This window comes from Schistocerca gregaria, chromosome 6 (assembly GCF_023897955.1).
Source record: "Schistocerca gregaria isolate iqSchGreg1 chromosome 6, iqSchGreg1.2, whole genome shotgun sequence".
Taxonomy (NCBI): domain Eukaryota; kingdom Metazoa; phylum Arthropoda; class Insecta; order Orthoptera; family Acrididae; genus Schistocerca; species Schistocerca gregaria.
This window is the reverse complement of record NC_064925.1, coordinates 568,437,531-568,460,387: the sequence shown is the minus strand read 5'-3', so window position 1 is coordinate 568,460,387 and position 22,857 is coordinate 568,437,531. Positions and strand designations below refer to the sequence as shown.

Below are 22,857 nucleotides of genomic sequence, written 5' to 3'. Positions count from 1 at the left end.
AGTTTTTCCCGCAGTCCTTAGTTCACGAACAAAAGCGCCGCCGCGTAGCTGCCTGTCGCAGCTTGACGGCTGTTTCCTGGAAACATCATCACGGGTGAAGAGACTTCGTCATATCAATACTAAAAAGGTCTACGATCCCCTACGGATCTACCTGCAGTCCGCTACAGTGTCCCGGCGACATTATGATTTGCACTGCGCAACACCGTTGAAGGATCACTTCTTCGAAACACCGGAATTGTCTCCCATTGCGACGAAGAAGTTGGAAATTTGTCTCAAAGATACCTACAACCTTCCGCTGTGACATTTAAAAAGCGTGGCGTCCTGTGAGGTCACCCTCGTGCTCAGCGACGCTTCGATCAGCATGGTCTCGCCACATGCAAAAAAAGGCCAGAGTTCAGAAGTTCCTATGAGATGCAAAGTGGGTTAGTGACGTCACATTGGCATCAAATTTCACCATAACTTTCCCCTTTACTATCGTGGACGTGCCAAATGTTGCATGGGGGCTTAATCAAATAAAATGCTAATAATTTTAATTTTAGTCGTTGTATGTCCGGCTACGAAGTCTCGTAACCGGTTGGCCCTGACTAGTATTACTACGCAATCTGATTGCATAGCATAACAAAGAATGAAAGCAAATTTCCGTTAACACAATTAATTAAGTCTTCAGCAACTATAAAAGTTTCGAAACAAGAGAGAATAAGTGTAACTGTTCTGTGTGGAAGTGTAATTCAACGTACACATCTGGCACGGTTCTTCCTCAATAAGACATTTTAAACGCCATTTAAATGAAGTAATTTAAAAAAATCAGAAATACTATGATTGCACATAGAAACCAGAATGACACTCTAATACACGAACACAAGCCAGATGCTTTGTTGACTGAACCTGTGACCAAGAGGCATTGTTATTTAGGAAATTTGAAGTACAAACTTTTTTTCTGTTACCTCATATATATTGACGAAAAATACACTCTGATCATTAGAGCATCGGCTGTCTAGCCCATCGGAACAAGTGCCCACGACATGCTCACAACTAGTACTGCCACTACGACGGCCCACAGCAACTCCTCAGCTGCAACTGCCAGCGGAGGCGGCTCAATAATACTCTTTGGCGCAATCTCCGGCGCTGTGAGTCAGTGTAGCCACCTTTCAATGTTTCACTCTTCCTTTTGACGGCTCCACGATGGAGGTCAGAATCTCAACTCCCAATGATGAAATGACTCGATTTCCTTGTGGTCGGTCGAATAAACATTCCAGACGCACTGTCGTTCAGCATCGACACAAAAAGGCGAGTCGGTGTTTCGTAAAGAGCGTCAACGAATCCATCCCCTCCTTGGGGCGATGGTTATCACACACTTCGTTTCGCAGTCGAAAGCGACAGTTCGCATTTCAGTGATAAACAGGACGACGTTCTTCACAGCCTTTGGCACTGCTGACGACGCCTGGAGGATTCAGTCCTTCTCTAAAGATACTGTGGACCTGCAGTGCCGTTGAACGTGATCACAAGAGTGCTAGTCCTGCAAGGTTCGCAGGAGAGCTTCTGAAAAGGAGACGAGGTACTGGCAGAAGTAAAGCTGTGAGGACGGGGCGTGAGTCGTGCTTCGGTAGCTCTGATAGTAGAGCACTTGCCTGCGAAAGGCAAAGGTCGGGCACACAGTTTTAATCTGCCAGGAAGTTTCGTTATCACAAGACTTTAATGCGTATTGTCACAGCAGCTTTTGCTCTAGAGTACAGGGTACGTCCGGTAGGGACCTTTCAGAACAATTCGAGGAAATTTGAATGTGATCCAGATCTGCGAAGGATGTTTACGCTTTTTCGGATCTCCAGTGGCAAGATCACAGAGGGGTGTGACGTTGGCAATTGCATGAATAAAACAGCATAGGTCCCTCTTAAAATTCTACAGTTCGGAAATCTCCTTGGTGCAACCTGCCGACATTTGCTCAACACTTCAACAATGCACCTGTGCAGAGAGAAACTGACATGAGTCCTGGACACCTGCAGGCTAGCAACCCCTTTACACCCCTTTGATTTCGCCTGGTTACCAGCAGGCGCAAGAGTAACGGTGAAGCCTGCCTGCAGGTGCCTACGACTCGCATCACAGTTTCTCTCTGTACAGCTACATTTTTGTACTGCTCATCAAAGGTGGGCGGGTGGCACCGTGGTGGTGGTGGTGGTGGTGGTGGTGGTGGTGGTGGTGGTGGAATTGTGGGGGCGCTCAACTGCGCGGTTATCAACATCTGTACAAAGTCCCAAACTTTACCCAATCCAATCTCGCCACTTCCATGAATGATGATGAAATGATAACACTAACACCCAGTCATCTCGAGGCAGGTGAAAATCCCTGACCCCGCCGGGAATCGAACCCGGGACCCCGTGCTCGTGAAGCGAGAACACGACCGCGAGACCACGAGCTGCAGACCCGAAGGTGTTGCCGAACTGGGTGGTCTAGGAGGCCCCTTTACGGCTTTATTCAGGGCACACCCTTCCTTCCCTCCCCCGCCCCAGGAGGGCGCGAGAAAGGGGGGGATGACAAAGCATAAAAGACTTCTGCTGCTTCGGTTCAATTTCAAATTACTTCGAATGGTGTTGAACGGTAGCTAGTGGTTCCACACTTACAGCAGGGCGAAAATTGCGATCGCACTCGCTCCGTAAGAGCGCGCTCGGTTCCAATGGGGTTGCTGGCCCACGGAGTCCTTAGAGAAGAGGTGAATTGCCCGGGGTTGTCAGCAGTCTCAAAGGTTGTCAAGAACGTCGTCCTATGGGAGTCAACGCTCCAAGCAAAGAGGTAGTTTCATTGACTCCCATATGCCACCTTCTGACGCTTTCTCGTCTCGATTCTGAAAGGCGGTGTGTCTGGAATGTTTCCCTCGGCTACCCATAAGAAAATGCGCGATTTGAACGCTGGTTGTCGCGGTTCTGACTTCCATCGCAGAACCATCGAAAAAAGTGGTGAAATGTAGGTAAGAGGGGTTTGAAGACCTTCGCATCGTGTCAGACTTCCGCGAAGGCGTTGGGCAGCAGCATGATGAAATTCGGTGCCAATGAGACATCATTAACCCGTCTTACCCCTCTGTTACCTGACCTCCTTTCTGCACGTGCCTACACCTCGTTGATTGAAGCGGTGACGTTGGCGTCTTCGGCCCCACGCGTTTGCACCATTACAGAGAAAAGTTGTGGCCTCCTCTGAAACAAATATAAAAATTCTGCATCGCAATGGGAGACAACAAAGTCGCTTCTCGAAAGTGGTCCTCTGTGTTGTGCGGTGTATTTAGTCTCTCGTTGTTCCCCAGAAATTACCTTCACACATGTAGATTTTGTTCCGTCAAGAACGTGTTCATTTCTCTCCACAAGAAAGTCCTGTATACAATAAATCTACTCCAATATGAATTTCTTATGCAAACTCTGCTCTTTTAATTAAAGCCGTAATATGTCCTCCACAGATCGTTAAGAAGGCGTATTGAGTTGTGCACTGAGAAAATGTGCACTCGTTTGGGGACCAACCCTTACTGCCTTACTAAAATTCTATAAAATGTTGTACATTGCTTCTTACACAGTACCTATAAATACTTCAGTTATGTAATAGAAAAAACTACGTTTCGTTTAAAAAATTAGAACTAGTTGCTCCAAGCCTGCGAAGTATTTTACTGTGCTATGTTCATAGCTCCGCTCAAAGAGTAACTTTCCTTACATCTACCTAGTCAAATAATTATTCCTGTCACTCATTATTTTGCGAGACACACACAAGAACATCTTATCTTAAAACCATATGCAAGTGCTAACAGGTAAAATAAATAAATACGGACATCAGGTGTGAAAGAGGTAATTTTGCTACAAAGTGCCTGAATCCTAGGACGTGATTGCTCGTGAAATATAAAGATACGTGCCAGTGGTAACCGTGTTCAGTTGTAGTTACACGTATTAAAGAAGACTGCAGTCGTGCAATGAACTTTTTCGGAACCGCTATGTTGGGAGGTTTGATGCTAGAGAACTGCATATTACTATGAGAAAACTACGTAGTCGTTGAATACTCAGTACCACTTGAATGTTTTCGATTTGCCTCGTAAATGCAAAAGCAAACGATGGTACAGCACCTTGCCATTGCTTGTTGTCTTCTCTCCGTGTTGAAAAGCAGTTCCTCAGACTGATGCCGTTAACTTAAACGAATAGCATTTCCCGAGACATTCTCTTGGCCGAGAAAGATATCGTAGCTCACTTAAAAGTAGCGAATGAAACTCCAAATTTGTTGTTGAGCGTGACTGACCGTTGCGGACCACTTCACAAGTCATCGATCCTCTGGAACACTTCCAGCATTCCGATGCCGTTTTCTGACGTCACGATCTCATTTTGGACAACAGCAGTGTCTGCGAACGGCAGTACGCTGCTTACGACGCTCCAATTACGCTTTATTTTTTTCTGAATTTACGCCTTTTTTCACCTTGTTTAACTTAAGCAGTATCCTTTCAGCTTCGTCGTAAGAGAATTGAAAACTCCACATTCCCTCGGTAAGAGCAGACGCACTAAGTTCATTATGCCAACTGACCGAAATCCGGATAATCTGAAAAGACTTATCCGTCTTCAAGACTGACAGATATTTCCGCTTCATGTAGACGTTTAGACACGTTTTCACTGAATGATTACAGTGATGTCCAATTGTAAGCACGAATAACGGTTACCGTATAGTGGTGACAAAATAAAACGTCTCACACCTACTGGACAGTATGCAACAGACGTAGTAACAGTATACTAAGCGTCAATAAAATTAAGAGGTAAAGTAATTCGGCTCCGTGGTCTCCTAGTTTGTTTTTAAACATTTGTCTTGGGCCGCGTTATTTCATCGCAAGCAAGAAGCTGCAGCGAATACTCGTTTCTTTCGTTAGTTATAATCTAATTTGATGGTGTGAGAGCTTACAGCGAACTTCAGTACGCTTGGGCCGATACGGATCGCTGGATTTGATTACAATCAGCACAGACATTTCGTACGTTTAAACCTTGACGAATTTTTTTCACACGACGAGTTTCGTAATGTGAGCAAACGTGTCAAATGAGACGCAAGAGCACATGGCTTTACACGATTATCTGCTTAAACAGCAACAGAAAGGTGAATCAAAAATTTTAGCTTTTGCTGTTCATGCAGACAACCCATAGAAAGAAGTTTCGTTCATCCAGCAGGAGAGGAGGAAGAGAGGGGTGGGGAGGGAAATAGTTCATTGGCGTGGTGGTAGGCCTGACCAGCAGCTGAACTGCACATTCCTTACTAGTGAGTGAAATGGTGCTTTAAACGCAGCGGACCTGGTCGAAGCCAGCAAGATTCTTAGTCCGGTCACGCCCTTTGCATTAACGCCCTTTGCATTAACGCCCTTTGCATTAACTCTCTCTATAACAGTTTAAATTTTTCAATATAACTTAATCCAAAAACTTAAGTATAATTGAGATTTCACAGCAAACATTTTATGCAGTAAATAATTACTTTAAGAGTTTTTCAGGTTCTAGATCCTACCTGCACATCAGTATCTCTTTAAAATGTATGCTATTCATAACAAAGTCAGGAACAATTTCTGTGGTGGTCATGAAGTAACGCCCCCCCCCCCCCCCCTTCTACTTGGTAACATACGTTATTGAAAATGTATTGGTACTGCTAGGGTTAATGTGTCAAGTAAAGTCAGTACCTACGTCCGTCTGCAAAGTAAATGTTTTACTTTCGATTTGGAGTTAAGCAGCTTAGTGAAACGAGTAAATAGTTTCCGTGAAAACATCTCGATCAGAGGCCTTACAATGCTCTGGTTTCCATTACACAACATGAAACACTCCCAATACCAGTACCTCGTAAATATCCAAACGGCGACCACAACGGCCTGTTGTTGAACTATTCGGGAAGGGGGGTAGGGGGGGGGGGGCTGGGCTTGTTGGCACTACCCGAACATCTTCCCTACACCTTTGGCTGACGCTCGTTAGTGCCTGCTATACTGCTGTCGTGTTTTGTACGGCGAAGAGAAATAACAAGCGCAGTCATTTCGTCTCTTGACAGGAATAGCTCCCTGAGGACCAGTGGTGTAGACGTGGAGGTGGAGGAAGCGGCCCCGCCTGGTTTGTTGTTTCTGCAGCATGCAAACAGTGAAGCGCACGCCAGATGGTATCAATTGTAGCACAGCCTTCCAGACTTGCGTTACCAGGCAAATATCACGAGTATATCCACTTCCGAAGTACATTCGCTATTTCAGTTTACGTGCAGTTCCCAATATGTGCTCATCAGCTGATGCGCAGATTCTGCAAGCACATTCTCAAAAATGTGGCTTCTCAGCAGGGACGCAAATAGCCATCAAATTTAACATACATGAACCTGTTCATTCCCTCTGCCCTCTTTCTACCTCCCCTTTTATCCTCTATACCTTAACCATATTCTCTTTGTGTGTGTGTGTGTGTGTGTGTGTGTGTGTGTGTGTGTGTGTGTGTGTGTGTGTGTTCTTTGGCAACAACGTGAGTTAAGAAAATTGCTGATGGAAAAACATAACGCAAAAAATAATTAATGTAGAGTAATAATACTTCGGGAATACAGTTGTCTAAGTAACATACTTAAGTGATTAACACTGCAAAGATCACAAATTAATGTAAACGCGAGATAAAGCCATTGAAAATGTGAAATGCTGGTACATTAGTAACTGGTGTAACAGCCATAATGTTGAATCTAAGCATGTAAGGGTGCGTGTATTGTATTGTATTGTACAGGTGCCAGTTGTCACTTCGTGGAATAGAGTTCAATGCCTGTTGCAATTGGTTGGTCAGTATAGGGACGGTTAATACTGATCGTGGAAGACGCTGGAGTTGATTTTCGATAATGTACCGTATGTGATCGGGAAGAGACAGGTCAGGTGATGGAGCAGACCGAGGCAATACGTCGACATTCTGTAGAGCATGTTGGGTCGCAAGAGAGGTGTGTGGTCGGCCGTTGTACTGTTGGAAAACACCACGTGTAACACTGTTCATGAATTGCAGCTCAACAGGTCGAATCACAAGATTGACGTACAAATAGTCAGTGTGCGTGGCGTATCCTCCAGAGTGCTGCTGTCATACGAAACCGCACCCCAGACCTTAGCTCCAGATGGAGGTCCGGTGTGCGTAGAGTATAGGCAGGTTGGTTGCAGGCCCTAAGCTGGTCTCCTCCTAACCAGCTTTCAACAGAAAATACAACAAGAGCCGCAGCCTCCCCTCCAATGAGCTCTCGTGTGACACACCTGAAGTCACAAATCGCTGGCGCCGACAAACATCAAGTCACCACTCGCGGTTATAGAGTATTTTAAGCAAACCTGACTTGCATCTTCATAGCGGCGCCACTCTTCAGCAACTGGCGAAAAATTCGAATGGGCAACATCTTTCAGATACGGAAACACCCTTACGAACTTTCGTCTGTCGCCCAACTCCTTAGTGATGATCAGAATTTTTTCAGTGTATGTTCCTCGTATTTAGATACCAGAGCCGGCCGATGTGGCCGAGCGGTTCTAGGCGCTACAGTCTGGAACCGCGAAACCGCTACGGTCGCAGGTTCGAATCCTGCCTCGAGCATGGATGTGTATGATGTCCTTAGGTTAGTTAGGCTTAAGTACTTCTAAGTTATAGGGGGCTGATAACCACAGAAGTTAAGTCCCATAGTGCTCAGAGTGTTTTGAACCATTTTTTAGATAGCAGTAGTTTAAGTATTGATTTGGATTTATAAGCTTTAGATCGCACGATCGGAGTGCGCAAAGTAGTGGCGTTTTGCAGCAGTTTCGTTAATACCAGACCAAACACCACCGAAGCAAAGATCCAAACAGGTGCGACTGTTCATCTAAATGTCTCCTACACGCTTCATATTTCCCTTTTCTAGCTCAAGTGATTACCGTGTGTTTCTTTCATCTCAAGAAGATATTAGCTGGAGAGAGGTTTTGAAGTGAAGTGAAGCAGCTACTGCATGCTTGACTATAGATAGAATATTCCGTGGAATATTAACACATAAGTTTTAATCACGATTAACACTATGCTGGAAACCGATAACCTGTTATACTGTTCTATTTATTCATGTTATCAATGGAAGTTACTTTGACTCTAGATGGTGTATTGCGATACACACAGTTTCTAAAACGTAGAAAAACTTTTTGCAGCCTGTTGGCTGATGCTTTTTAAAAGGTAGACACAGGTGGCGCCCTGATAGGTACGCCATTACCCTATCTGTTGGTGGAAGACGTTAAAACCATTATCGACACATCTACTATCGGTCAGATGGCATACGCAGACATCGGAACAAAACCGATGTCGTCTTTCCATTAGTACTATTTTTTTCCGGCAGCGTTTGCGCAGTGAAAACTTGATTGTGTGTGATATTTAATTATAAATAATTAGCTTCTATATTCTGAATTTTATGTTTAAATGGCATAGGTATTCTAACTGAACGGAAAAAAGAAAGTCTGAAACGAGACTCGAGTCATAGATTAGGGCATACGAATCTCGAACACTACAAATTGTTTTTCGTGTTAGGGTGTTCCACGCTTTACGGAAATACTCCTTCAAGAACTTGCATCAGCAAGTAATCGAACCAGTTAGACTGCATGGTAGGCAAGCATTCTACCTCAAAGACACGCTGAAAGTCTATTTTCTCAAGAATTTTTGATAGCACTTCGAACTACCATGGGAGATAGCTATTGGACCACTTTTGAACTTCACGTACCAAAAAATGTAAAAAAAAAAAATACTAAAATCCGTTTTCCGCATGGCATCCTTGAGAGAGTAAATAGAATGAGTTAATCATTATCGTTACACAACTACACCTGACAACATGTTAAAAGAACGAAGAGACAGCTATTCTGGCACTGTAAAAGAGATCGTGATGGAGCTGAGTGTATTTCATGTCAGTCATTACACGGAACTGTCGATGGGCAGTGAACCAAAGCGGTGACAGATCTATTGCCTGGCTGGCACCAGCGCACTCGCTACGCAATAGGTCGAAAGCCAATGGCACGCGGTGTGGCGGTCTCGTCTTCCATCACCTACCACAATGCAGCGTTCATTTGTCCGCGACAGGTACGTCTTCTCATTGAGCGTCTTAAAGCGCGTATCAGGAACTTGTAATCGGCAGCAAAATCATTGCATCCTAAATGAGCCTTATCTAAAGTAAATGTTCCGCAGCGCAGTGTTAAAATTAACGTTCTGGAGCGCTTTAAATTCGGAGTAAAAGCCTAATTTCTCCTCCAAATTAGGCACCCGCTGCGGTCTTTAACCAAACCAAACAGCTTGTGCTCTACATAAACATCCATGTGTAAGGACATATCCCATACGAAGTAATGGAATAAAATACAGAGACACCATTCGTAATAGATTTATTATAGACCTTGTGAAACAATTGCTTTACTAGTCCTTACCACAAAACCTGTTAGATGGACCTTGAGCTTCCGAAATTTTACTCTAGGGATTCAGAAACGACGTCATCTACAGAAAACTAGAATCTTTCACAAAATATTCAGGTAGAAACCGAGAAAATGCGAACGAAATTTTTTCTGGTTATATGGCAAGTATATTCACACCTGATAAATATGATAATTCAGTTTCAACCATCACACTCTGTTCAGCTAGCTAAATATTACAAACTCACATCTTATTGTCACTTTAATAGGTTGTGGCGACTATAGTGGCTGCTATCCTCAAATGATGTGGAGGTTCGTCTTAAGTGAGATACTACCCCCTTACATCCAGTGATCGGATATAAGCTTTAAAAATCTTCTGTCGTAGAAGATAGTGGCTTTACTTGACAGGAGTCGCTTATGATACCACAAAAGAAGCAGGAAATTGAAGTCAGTAAATAGTGATCACGGGGCTGCCGTTTTTTATTGCATGAAATTTACTGTTACACGTACAAACAAAGAAAGTTTACAGAAATGTTTCTTTAGCACACAATTTACGATAGTGACATGTTCTGTATGTTATTTGCCGAGTTTCAGACACAGTTCCATTATAATGCTAATAGAAGGGTTGACGTTAGAGACAGTGGCACAGTGCAGACTGTTAACAGAAGTCAGAGCCTGTGGAATACATTCCCAGTTATGCGAGGGGCTCGAAGACATGTTATTAATAGAAAGACAGTACGTCGTTCTAAAAGGCGAGTGTTCATCGTAGACAAGGAGTGCTCCAGGGAAATGTGATGGGACAGATACATATGTACACAAACGATCTGACGGAGAGTTAACATGAATGAGAAGGAAAAACAAACACGTTTTTTTAGGATACAGCATTGGTAGTGTCCTGCTTGACACAGCCACGTCCATTAAATGTCTGAGCGTAACTTTGCGAAACGATGTGAAATGGAACGAGCAGGTGGTAGAGAAGGTGAGTGGTAGACTTGGATTTATTGGGAGCGTTCTAGTACAGAACGCGTGAGCGACCCATTCGCGAACACTGCTAGAGCATTTGCCATCCGCACCAGGTTGGATTAGAGGATGACATCGAAGCAGTTCAGAGGCGTGGGTTCGATCAATACGCGAGTATTACGGAAACGCTCCACGAACACAAATGTGAATCCCTGGAGGGAAGAATTCGTTCTTCTCGCGAAAAACCATTGAGAAAATTTAGAGAAGCGATAATTGTGGCTGACTGCAGAACGATCCTCCTGCCACCAACATACATCCCACGTAACGACCACGAACACAAGCGAGAACATAGGACTCTTGCGGAATCATACAAACAGTTCTACCCTCGCTGTATTCGCGGGTGGAACAGGAAAGGAAATATACAGCAGTTGTTCAAGGTACCCTCCGCGATGCACCGTATGGTGTCTTGCAGAGTATGTACATACATCAAAAAAATTATTCATTCTGATACACTTCTCGGCGTTTTGTAGCATATCATAGTTACCATAGTTCCGGTTACTAAACAGAGTACACACTTCGATTGTTGTCACAAGTTTCTAGGGCGGTCACTAGTATTGTGTGTTTCACTTCCCTCTGCTGCGACCTAGCGAGGGCAACTGAGTAACCCTAAAGGTCAGGGGAGCAGCGAATGACGCGCTGAATGTGGGCTACTTCACATTTCCGCGACGATCTTCCGCCATAGTCAGACGCACGACAGCAACACTCAAATTGGCAGGTGAAAGATGAAACCCTGGAGTTACGTTGTAAGACGGCAAATGAAAACTCTACTGAGTCTCACAGGGATGACGCAGAATTCAATGAAATTTTGTTCTTGTAATGTTGGTACTCGTTACACTGTAACGTAAGTAAAGTCAAAAGGTGGTGACGTAGTCATATTCAGATGACTTTGCAAAATAACTCCCCCCCCCCCCCCCTCTCTCTCTCTCTCTCTCTCTCTCTCTCTCTCTCTCTCTCTCTCTCTCTCTCTCTCTCTCTTGTGTGTGTGTGTGTGTGTGTTTTCAAATTCATAAGCTGCAATACCGCTAAGTGATAAAATTATCAAGTACCAGCCAATTCATCAAATGTTTGTGAAGACCTAAAAGTAGCCCACTCATTCATTTTCAACTATTAAGAAATTAACGTTTCATTGAGAGGTAGACGTACTTACGTTTGTGAGGGTCCACGAAAATTTCGAGCAAATGAAGAATATGGTATGGATAGAATCATCGATTAAAGGCGTATGAAGATATGCCGTCATAGACACGTCAGGGGAAGCAAAACGGTGTAGTTTATGTGAAAATGTACACGTGGATAGTTTTTTAGGTCGGCTGCCGCATTTGTTGAAGGCGACCAAACTCAAATGGGAAGTTTGTGCTGTTCCAACATTCTAGTAGCATGAAGAACCAGCAGCTGAATTTGTTATTCGTTTTGCGCTTCAGTTGCATACAATCTTTAATGGTGTCTAGTTTCGAACGCGTGCATCCATTTTCAAACCACTGCCTGCATCTCTAATATTTTACTGTAATGTAATTCCAAAGGGGCGCTCCAAAGGCTTGTTCATGTCAGCATTACACTTGTGACGTTCCGTTGGAATTACGTTACAGTTAAATATTAAAAATGCAAGCAATGTTTTGAAAATACGCGTGTCTCACGGAAAACAAAATCAACACTAAATTAAATGGGAAGGTTTAGATTTTTTCTCCTTTCCGGAAAGAACCTCTGGCAGTGTGTGCAGTTTCATTGCTTTGGTTGAGACTTGGATCTGTCAGTTCACACAAAAACTTCACGCCGAAACGAGGAATGAATTTCACAGACAGGGTTTTTTTGATACAAAGGGGACTTTTTTGCACCCACTTAAAAGTGACAAATTAATTAATAAATAAATGAAAATAAAACTTAACACAACGCAAGACTTCTGGACCAACCAAATAAAAAAGTACAGCATGAATTGTAGAAAAATGTTACCAGTATAGAGGCGTTTGGAACGGAAAAACTGTAGGATTCTCTCTGTTCCCAGATCTAAAGGAATTTGGGACTGGAGAACATTTTGAGTTTCACGAGGGGTTTATAACTGCACTAATTCATATTCTTCTGATATACCATGACCGCACTTGGCCTTAAATGAATAAAAATATCGGTAGAAAGGAGACAAGATGCAGAAAGAAGACCAGACAGCACTAAAAGAAATACTGGGGTTGTCGTAAGTCAACAAATCACTTCTTCGGGCAACTACTGCTAGTTGCACATACAAAAGTACCGTTCTCAAATTGGTGCATAGTACTGGAGGATACTGCCAGAATTCATTAGGCTATAGTGAGACTGAGGGAGGGAGTATCACCGCAACGGTGTGACGTCATATGGCTTAAAATGCACCGCCTTGAAACGCAGAAAAACGATCGTGTGTCTATTTAAGTCCTCATATCTTGCATACGTTTCTTGGTGCTATCCATGTTCTGGTGAAGTAAGAGTATCTTCAGTTTGCAAAACACTTCGATTTTCTTAGTTTGAAGCATAAATGTGTCGCCAGCGCGCCAGAAGCAATAGTACTTGCGGGGTACTTGTAACGGTGGCCAGCACGGAAGAGGGTTTAATGTGTGACGGTGGTGCAGCTACTGACACTGTAGAGGACGATGGAATTGGCTTCTTGTCAGAACATTTAATTCATTTGCTACAAATACAGGGTTTGCGAAAGCGAATGACTACATTTAGCACAGAGATAACTTTTTCGTCGGTATATACGTAAATTCGTGGTTCTTCTAGTAACAAGAGGCATTATGAATTTTGTGTTGGCATTACATCTGGAAGGTATGTGGTGGGGATATCATAACCTCTCTGTTAAAAAAGGAATTTCCCAGCCGTTCGTACAGTTTAGGTTCGTTATAGCAGTTCAGTTGAAGGAAACCCTACGCGTAGAAGGGAGTATCTACCTGAAACTTCGTCAGTACTGCAGATAATATTTAATATATTTACCTTAAATTTCAAGCCCTAAGGAATCGGTTGCGGCCGTGATTTGCGTTGTAGCAAACTCAAATACTCTTTAAGAGTGTGCGAAATCTTACGGAAACAAATATACGAAGATCGACATAGCAACGAAAATAGAGATTAATACGCAGAAACATACACGGTTAGTAAGTAATCTGCTTGATAAGACAGCCGAGTGATTTCCGCAGAAGAAAAAAAAATTTTCATGCAAACTGGCGCATATATCACCACAGCTGCCTTTGAGTTTCAGAGCAAACAAAAGAAACACGTAAGTTTCTTCTGTCGCTCTTTCGAATTACCATTGTGGTGCGAAATCTTAGGCAAAACACTATAGGTTTCTTTTTTCTTTGCATACCAAAGCTTTAAGAGCGCAAGCTATCGGGATTGGATGGCACTGTTTTGCATTATCGATAGTTCAGGAATATCAGCTCAGTTTTTTCATCTGTGCCATAACACCACCACAGTTCAATTTGAAATCTGGTGGATATCTCTACAACTTACACCGGGTGAGTTGTAACTCCATCCACAAAATTTCTGATGTCGTTCAGACGTATTTCCTGAAAAATTTTGATGTGAGGGACCTGTGGTTTCTGGCATCGTGATTGATGCAGGGAGGCTGCATTTGCACTCTCAGACAAAAAAAAAAAAAAAAAAATACCCGGAGGAATTATCCGAATGGGACGGGAATCGGTAGATATGATACACAAAAAATATCAAATGGCTCTGAGCGCTGTGGGACTTGACATCTGTGGCCATCAGTCCCCTAGAACTTAGAACTACTTAAACCTAACTGACCTAAGGACAGCACACACATCCATGCCCGAGGCAGGATTCGAACCTGCGGCCGTAGCGGTCTCGAGGTTCCAGGCTGAAGCGCCTAGAACCGCACGGTCACACCGGCCGGCTATGCTACACATGAACAAACAAATAACAATTTTAGAAAAAATATTGGTTGATTTGTTAAGCAAGCAGTTATTCGGCTAGGCATTGGTGGATAGAGCTGCTAGATGTCTTCCTTAGGGATATGGTGATAAATTGTGTGCAATTGGCGCCTTAAGATGCTCAAAATACCGAGGTGGTTGGAGGGCCCTCCCCATAATACTCCATACCTTCTCAATTGGGGAGAGATCCGGCGATCTTCCTGACTAACATAGGGTTTGGCAAGCAGTAGAAAGCCTCGCCGTGTGCGGGCGGGCATCACCTTCCAGAAGTGTGAGCCTAGGGTGGCGGGCGACGGAGAGTTTGGTATCCCACCGCTGTCCGGTGCGTCTCAAGACCTCTGTCGATATCCGTTCAAAACGGATAATTCGTTCGTGGTGCATCGCCGTGGTTTTTCCGTATCTTTATTGCACTCAGCACAGTAGTGCAAACGTCAATGGTGTGCGCTTTGCGTCTTGACTGAAAGGAAATCTGTCTCACTGAGACAGCAGCAATCCCCGATTGTTCAGTCTCCATCTTTATAAACTTTCCATCTGTACGGCAGTCCGCTGTGACCGAGCAGTTCTAGGCGCTTCAGTCCGGAACCGCGCGACTGGCTACGGTCGGAGGTTCGAATCCTGCCTCGGGCATGGATGTGCGTGTGATGCCCTTAGGTTAGTTAGGTTTAAAGTAGTTCAAAGTTCTAGAGGATTGATAACGTCAGATGTTAAGTCCCATAGTGCTCAGAGCCATTTCAACTATTTTTGTACTGACACGAGCTTGTTTTTCCAACAGTGTTAGCTGTACGTTAGCAGAGATAACTACAATAGGTGTAGGTTGTCCGACGAGTAGCTTTATACGCACCTCGTTCATGGTGTCATGGAATACAGTGGAAGAGAAACGTAGCGACAGTAGGCGGGGGTGCTGCCGTAGCGACGGCTTGTGCATCACAGTACTAGGTCATGTATCAGAGTTGTTTCATTCCTGTGCCTCTCGTGTTGCATGTGTTGGTGGCAGGATATTTTCACAGAACCGTCATAATGGTGGTAACAAACTGAATAAATGAAAATTACGTTATTACTCGATTACGAACTACCAGAGGCCACGATTCCATTCCACTGAAATATTCAGAAAACTCAACAAACTCTAAAATCTTTTTCCGTGAAGTCTTGGTTATCACTAAATTGCAACTTTTCACTTTCCCACTAAATTGAAGAGTGTAATGGCGGTATTGTTTTCATACAGCGTGATATACCAATATCTTTCAGTGACAGATCCGAAATGTGTTTCGTCAACAGCAGGTACGCCCTTTGCGTATTTTTTATGAACTCCTTAGCTGTCACCGTTCGTTATGGTGGTAGAAGTGGAAACTGACAGTACAGCAACACCCGACATGATCCGTTTGACATAAACTGAAGCACTGTTGTTGAAATTGGGTTTTTCGCAGCTTTTGCTCGTGGCTGTGTTTATTAGTTACGGTACTACATATTTTTATGTTTACGACTAGTGCAGGAAACTAAAACTTACATTTGGATGTAAAATTGTAATTGCGTCTTATGTTGTACGGTAGTTTCGGAATATGTCTAAATACAATAAATGATGAAACTCATATACCTCATATAATGCGAAAATGATATTCACCTTCTCTCCTTTTAAGGATATCAACATGTAAATTCGATGTCTGATGTACAGGGTGGCGCACGAAATGAGTTACCAATTGTTTCTTTCACAATGTACGACGCACATTAGATATCCCGCTGAGATCTCTACAGCAGTCCAGCAGAGCTTGGAAAAACAAATGAGTTACGAAATGACGTGTAATCCACGATACTGTCGCTAGGAGACTAGTAAGCAGCAATGGCTGACAATAGAAGACTGACGACACGGCAACGATCGGCAATTGTTACTTTTTCATGAAACGAAAAGCCTTGTTGCGACTCAGAGGCGTTTTCGACAACAGTTTAACACACGATGGGTCCCTTGCAAGAAGACCATCCACAGATTGTACGATAAATCTGTACAGGAAGGAACAGTATTGGAAGCGAAGCGACCTCGGCCTAAGCTTGTTAGTTCGCCGGAGAATATTGAAGCGGTACGAGTTGCTGTACAGAGAAGTCCCGGGAAATCGTGTAGAAAGGCAGCAGTGCAACTGGGAATATGCAGACACTCCGTTCAACGCAATCTCAAGTGACCTCCATATGTACCCATACAAGATGACCTGTGCACAGAAGCTCACTGAAGACCACAAGCAGCAGAGACTACTCTTTGCTCAGTGGATTGGGGGGGGGGGGGGGGGGGGTAGGGAAGAAACTATCAACAACGTTTGGTTTTCAGACGAGGCGCATTTTCATTTAGACGGTGTGGTTAACAAACAAATGTACGCTTTTCGGCCACTGAAAACCCACAAGTGCTTCATGAACGACAACATTATGCTCCGAGGATTACAGCATGGGCAGCAATTTCCAGTCACGGATTTATTGGACCCTTTTTCTTTGAAGAAACAGTGAACAGCGAGCGTTATTTGAACATGCTTCGCAATAGATTCATTCCACAGCTTCTTGCTACTGCCTTGCCCTTCAACACGCAGTGGTTCATGCAAGATGGAGCAAGGCCACATACTGCAAACACTGTGCTGGACTTTTTACACTAGCATTTCGACATGCGGATCATTTCACTCAGGTTTCCAGGTCGCTTCAATGACGGATAAAATTGGCTCCCGAGTAGTCCAGACCTCAATCCATGTGACGACTCTCTTCTTTGAGGGGTACCTAAAGGAAGAAATTTTCTCGAAACGTCCACGTGATTTAATGGAGCTCCGAAGATTTATTCTTCAAGCTTGCAGTAAAATTACGGAAGATACGTGCTGTAGGGTAATCACTAACTTCAGTGTTCGTTTAAAGGAAGTTAGGAAACGAAATGGTGGACGTATTGAGCATGTACTGAGTTAGGACAAATCTCCATGGACGGCTCTTCATTGTAGTATATATTCCTTTCAGATTGTATTGACAACACAGTTTATATTGAAAAACAAAATGGTAACACACTTGGTGCGCCACCTTGTATATTAATGGCGCGTTCTACATAATTTCAGAACCGCCTAACAGCTGGAAGAAGTTTCCTCGTGTCGCGGTCGAACTATTTTTAGAAGCTAATCTCACCAGAACATTAAGAAAAGTAGTCGTAAGTCACCACCTCGGCTGAAGGTCGACTGCCTCGATAGACTGTGCGGAATTTAAATGAAGCCGACACTCCGGCCGCTTCTTTCCCCCAGGGTTTCCGCAGAGCTAAGCCGCAGGCGGCGACGTGTCGGCAGCGTCTCGCATGTCGCCGTATCGGCCCGTCAGCTGCCACGTGACCACGCACTGACTCCGCTCCTCTTTCTGTTCCAGATGCATCACCCCATCCAGATGAAGCCTGCGGACAGCGAGAACAGGAACGGTGAGTCACGACCTTCTCTATGGTTCTCTAGTTTGGTTCGTTTGGCGAATTTCGGTATCGGCTTGGGCCGCCTGCAGTTCGTGCCCAGTTCAAGGTAAGACCGACACCGAGGCCTTCTTCTCTTAGAAACTTTTACACATGTAGCCCGCCAATACGTCGGTTGTGAAATTAACCGGACGTCGAGCGATGTCAGAATGTAAGAACGAGGGCATTCGGTTAGAAGGCATGGGGAACGAACCGGGTTACCGGGAACTGCGAAGTAACGTCGTCGTATCCACTCGCTATTCGTGCTGATTCTTGTTGATGTGTGCTAAATATTTGTGATGTCAGTTGTTTCTTTCCCCTCTTTATGCTCGCATACAGCGATGGACCACAGTAAGGTTTTAAAGTACTGTCTTCACCATCCGACAAAGTTTCACAGATAGCAAACTTAGCTGTGGATGGTCTCGGTCTATGTAGGATTTTCCCTTAAAAATATTTCTTGAAAACTGTTAGACCAATTGATAATGTTTCCTTTTGTACATATGAAATTAGTAAGTTATTGTTTGAGGTTGTGACATGCAAAATAGTGGGGAAAACATAAACTCCATATGGGGTCCCTTCTACAGCTTTGTTTTATACATTAGTCTGCAAACTGATCATTGAATTGATAGTTTTGAAATAGATCAACTGCCGACGTAAGTTTCGGATAAGCCGCTGTAAATTCAGACTACTTACTGCCGTAACTGCATGAATAGTGGAAGAAAGTTGTGCTTACAAGATATGTCACCGCAGATGGCTGATTTGAGAGGACCTATACGTAGTATGTCAACCTGTAATGTAACAACGAACTGTAGATCGTTTTCCGCTGAATACGGACTCAGGTACGCAAATCATGACTCACTTGTAGTCACATGGATAGCGAGTGCGTAGTTAGGGTTGCGACTTAACTGGAAAAACGTGGAAAATTGGTAATTTTCACTTACATGAAATTTAATCGAAAAAATATATGGAGAGTTGAAAACGGAAAAAAATGGTATGAGCATTTCGTTACTAATCACTCAGATTCTGCTTCGATTGTAGAGCGGCATAGGAGAAAAAGGGGTTTTAACTGTAATAATGTTTTCTCCATTGCTATTACCAGTGGTGCGGTCTCCAATCTCTGAAATGTTACTTACTGGCCGTAGTTTTCGCGCTACAGGTACTTCACTCATTCCATTGTTGTGAGTGGAACGAATTATGACGTAAATTATTCACACAAAAGCGTTTGTAAATAAGGACTGAATATTTAAGCTTGGACTTTTTTTTTTTATACTGACTTCAAGGCAAACTTCGGGACTTTCTCGTACGATCATGTTTTGATAATGAGTACAGTGTGAAGAGCGTCCCGTTTGAACCAAGTTACCTGTTACACGCCAGTAACGACTGTTGTAAGCGTTTTCCTGTGACAACATCTCGTGTACTTAATCTCGTAATGAGAGAGTGGGGTCTGACTGCCGTAACGAAGGAATTGTAACTTACTGGCATACCAACAAATCAGAAGTGACTTCGAAGCTCCAGACTGTTTTTCGGCCAAGAAAGCTAGTAAAGTAAAACTTGCTCTCGCAAACAACAGAAGTGGTTAAAAAAATATTATAATTTCACCCTTGAAGTCTCAGGGCAATCTTCCGAAGAAACAAAGTCGTCATGCTGCTTTTGTGTGCGTATGACCCAAGTTGTTTTTTGCGCCCTAAAACAAAACAAATGTTGCTTTTGTGTGGGTCTTGGGGGAGACGAACGCGAATGTTCTCTCTTTCCATTCAGTTTTTCGGTTGAAGAGAGGTCACTCCCCATAACATTGTAACTCCATGGCCGTGCAGTTTTATCTTTTGAACAGTGGTCTTGAGAGATGCGGATGTTTAGAGACCGCGGCGTTGGCATGGTCCCCGCGCTCTTGTGCCAAGCTTCGTGAATGTCGGTCCTCAATGAGCCCGAGAGAAATACGTCCACATCTGTTGATTCCCTTCTCGGCACAGTAAGCTTCCACCTCTGCGGTGAGGTGCCGTGTTTACTGCTCCTCTCCCTACGGCTTGAACTGACAGACGAGGGAAACGAAATGGTGTACTGCAATGATACGCAGTCTGCGCAGAGTAGAGTGCGCGTTAAACAATGAAAGCAACACAGTTGCTCGATGTTCGGGAGATAGAGTATAATGTTGTTCCCGTAGCTCGGATGGAAATTGCAAACTAATAACAAAACGTTTTGTCCTTCTGCCACTACTACTGTGACCTGCCGATTATCCTATTTCCAATTTTCTCGTTACATTGTTTTTGCCATGAGACAGTAGTAAGCGAAAAGTTTCAAAACTGTTGCACGAGAAGGGAAATCTCTCTCCTGATCGCAGTTCACGTAACTAATACTACTAATACTCCGCTCGCACATTTCCACCCCCCCCCCCCCCCCCACACACACACACACACACACTCTCTCTCTCTCTCTCTCTCTCTCTCTCTCTCTCTCTCTCTCTCTCTCTCTCTCTCTCTCTCTCTCTCTGTTTTGAAGTCGACGGGTGAGCTCGAATCTCAGATTTTACCTTCATGGGCTTTTCGTAAAATTTACTTGAGAGGAACCATATAGGTTGACTGTTCTAGGAACGCACGCTCTCGGAATTTTAACAATAAACACCACCGTGATGTTATGGCCCTCCCTTGCAGCGTGTGCCACTGCAATAGGACGAGTCTCCGTAATGCTTTCGCACGAACTAAATCAACATGTGATGAAAGCCTGCTCTTTTCTGGATCTGTTGTTTCCTCCATCAATCGTGTCTGTTACGGATCTCACACTGACGAGCAATATTTAAGTATTGGTTGAATGAATGGGTGTCTCGTAAGCTACCTTCTTCGTGGATAAACTACACTTCCTGAGGACGATTTTGCAATGAGTCAGTCTGACATTAGTTCTGTCTGCGATTAGTTCTACATCGTCATCCTAACGCGAAATGCTCCGTACGGATTCTCCCAGGTAATTCAATGGGCGTGACTCCCTCCAGTGAGTCTTTTACAGTCCTGTGATCATAAATAACAGGTATCTCACCTATACAAACGAGAGTAACTGGCAAGAAGTGCGGGGGATAGTTCACATACAGTCATCTAATCCAGAATTTTAAATATTAATTCCAAATAACCTCGATACTCCAATATTTTTTAAATGTTCAAGGTACCATAACTTAAGTTACGTAAAATTAATGCAAGTAATTTACTCTATTAGTATCACTTCTACCTTCGTCTGAAGAGATATTGAAGCTATTACGGTTCTTTTAATTGGAACGATATTCTCCTCTTAACAGTATTCGAAATTTCTAAGAATTCATTGATAAAATGAGCAAACTGACAGTTTCGGAAGAGTAATTAGGTGATGCTTTTTTTCTTCTTCACAGAAGAACGGTGCATATCAAGAGCTTATGACTGTAAAACCAAACAAATCACACGTTAAATAAGGCTTATCAATAGCCGTCGATACGTGCACAATTCGAAGTTCATACAGGAGAAAAGAGGGCGTTAGGATTTTTGTTTCTATCACGCTCCTTAAAATTACTTTCATGTTTCGTATGTGTAATTGAATCAGAGCAACAGTGATTGACCGTCGAAGACGATTTGGATGTCGGTTGAGAGTTAACATCAACATAACGACATTGGCGAGAGTTCGGCCGTTCCATGGAGAATTCATTCAGGCATTACTAGGTAACACATTCTTTCGACTTGACAGTGCCGTGTGGTTATGGCCTTAAAACCAGCTATCTCTGCAGTTGCACTGCTTCCTTCACGTTATCTTCCAAAAATAAGCAGACCACGGAGTGAAAGCAGCACAGAACGAGAATAACACTGTGGTGTATCGGCAGATACTTGCATTCGTTGTTGGACTGCATAGCAGGAGTCAGCCCAAACAGTTACTGCTCATTACTACTTTCATGCGACGCCCATCGGCAACAGAAACCGTAGGCTTGTTTCCCATTACAAACGAAATTTTTAAATCGAAAGTTTACGTGCCCATTCCATACAGCACTCCCACCAGGTTAGTGTATTCCGATGCCCGTTTTATCGATAACTTTCAACAGGGACAGTTAAACCCGAAGAATAAACAGCAGTCCAGCAGCAAGTAAGTAGCGCTGCGTGCATGGCGGTAGCAGTTATCCAGGGCTGGAACACTGTTGTTGCACTGGTTGTTCTTCGTGTTTTACTGCCATGACAGAACAAATATCGTAATACACTAATCTGGGATGGGTCTATCGAAGGGCCACGCAAAATTCAGCTTCAAAAATGATTTTATTTGCAATGGGAAACAAACCTACGCTTTGCATCTACGATGCGCGTCTTGTCAAAGACGTGGTGAACACTATTTGTTTGCTCTGACTGAAGCTGCAGAACTCGGAAACGAAATTCGAAATATCTGCTCAAACACCAGAGAGATAGCCCCTGACCGCTCTCAGGGGGGTACTACCTTTAGATACAGGATAAGAGAGCTACTTTCAGACCTCCATGGGGCGCTCCTGGCGATGTTCTTGTCTCAGATAAACACTCGCCGTCCAGGACAACGTACTGAGATCATAAATTGCGTAGTCTTCTAGCCACTTACATATTTCGAAACCTAATCTGTATACATGTACCTTACCTAACTGCATTGGGGAACCATTTTAAAGACTTTCCGATAGTCTAGGAATACGGAATCTGTCTGCCTCTTCCGTTCAGCGATAGTTTTCGTGATATCATGTTAGAAACGGACTTGAGTTTGAGGCACTTTGTGTGTGGAGTTGGTTGTTTACTCTGCGTCAATTTGCTTTCGTGTGCAGTGTAAACATGAACTCTGTTGAATCTCTTTTAAATGCTAACAGAAAAGTAAGACTGCGAGGAAAGGTCGTGAGGTGTGTTCGGGTAACTCTATCGGTAGAGCACTTGCCCGCGAAAGGCAGAGGTCCCGATGTGTGTAACGGGTAAAGAAATCACTTGTGGTACGAGTTAACCCCAGAAGTGCAGCAAACGGTGGCTTGCGAAGTATGTGCGAGGGGCGTTCATTAAGTAATGCAACACACTTTTTTCTCGGTCAGTTTCGGCTGAAATAATCCAGAATTTGTTATAGGCAATTGTGAACTATTCCCACTTCAGCCCGCATAGTTTAATGAAGTTCCGATGGGTAATGGC

The 22,857-nt window shown here is 43.7% G+C and overlaps 1 protein-coding gene across 38 annotated transcripts in view; it reads left to right on the top strand.

Moving 5' to 3' along the window:
* LOC126278218 (CUGBP Elav-like family member 2) overlaps positions 1-22,857 on the top strand; it is a 2,351,537-nt gene that overhangs the window by 1,977,788 nt on the left and 350,892 nt on the right. For all 38 annotated transcript variants that reach the window (XM_049978170.1, XM_049978179.1, XM_049978163.1 and 35 more), the window contains one exon: positions 17,656-17,704. In XM_049978170.1, coding sequence (XP_049834127.1) covers positions 17,656-17,704 — 49 coding nt within the window. The remainder of the gene's footprint in view (positions 1-17,655; positions 17,705-22,857) is intronic.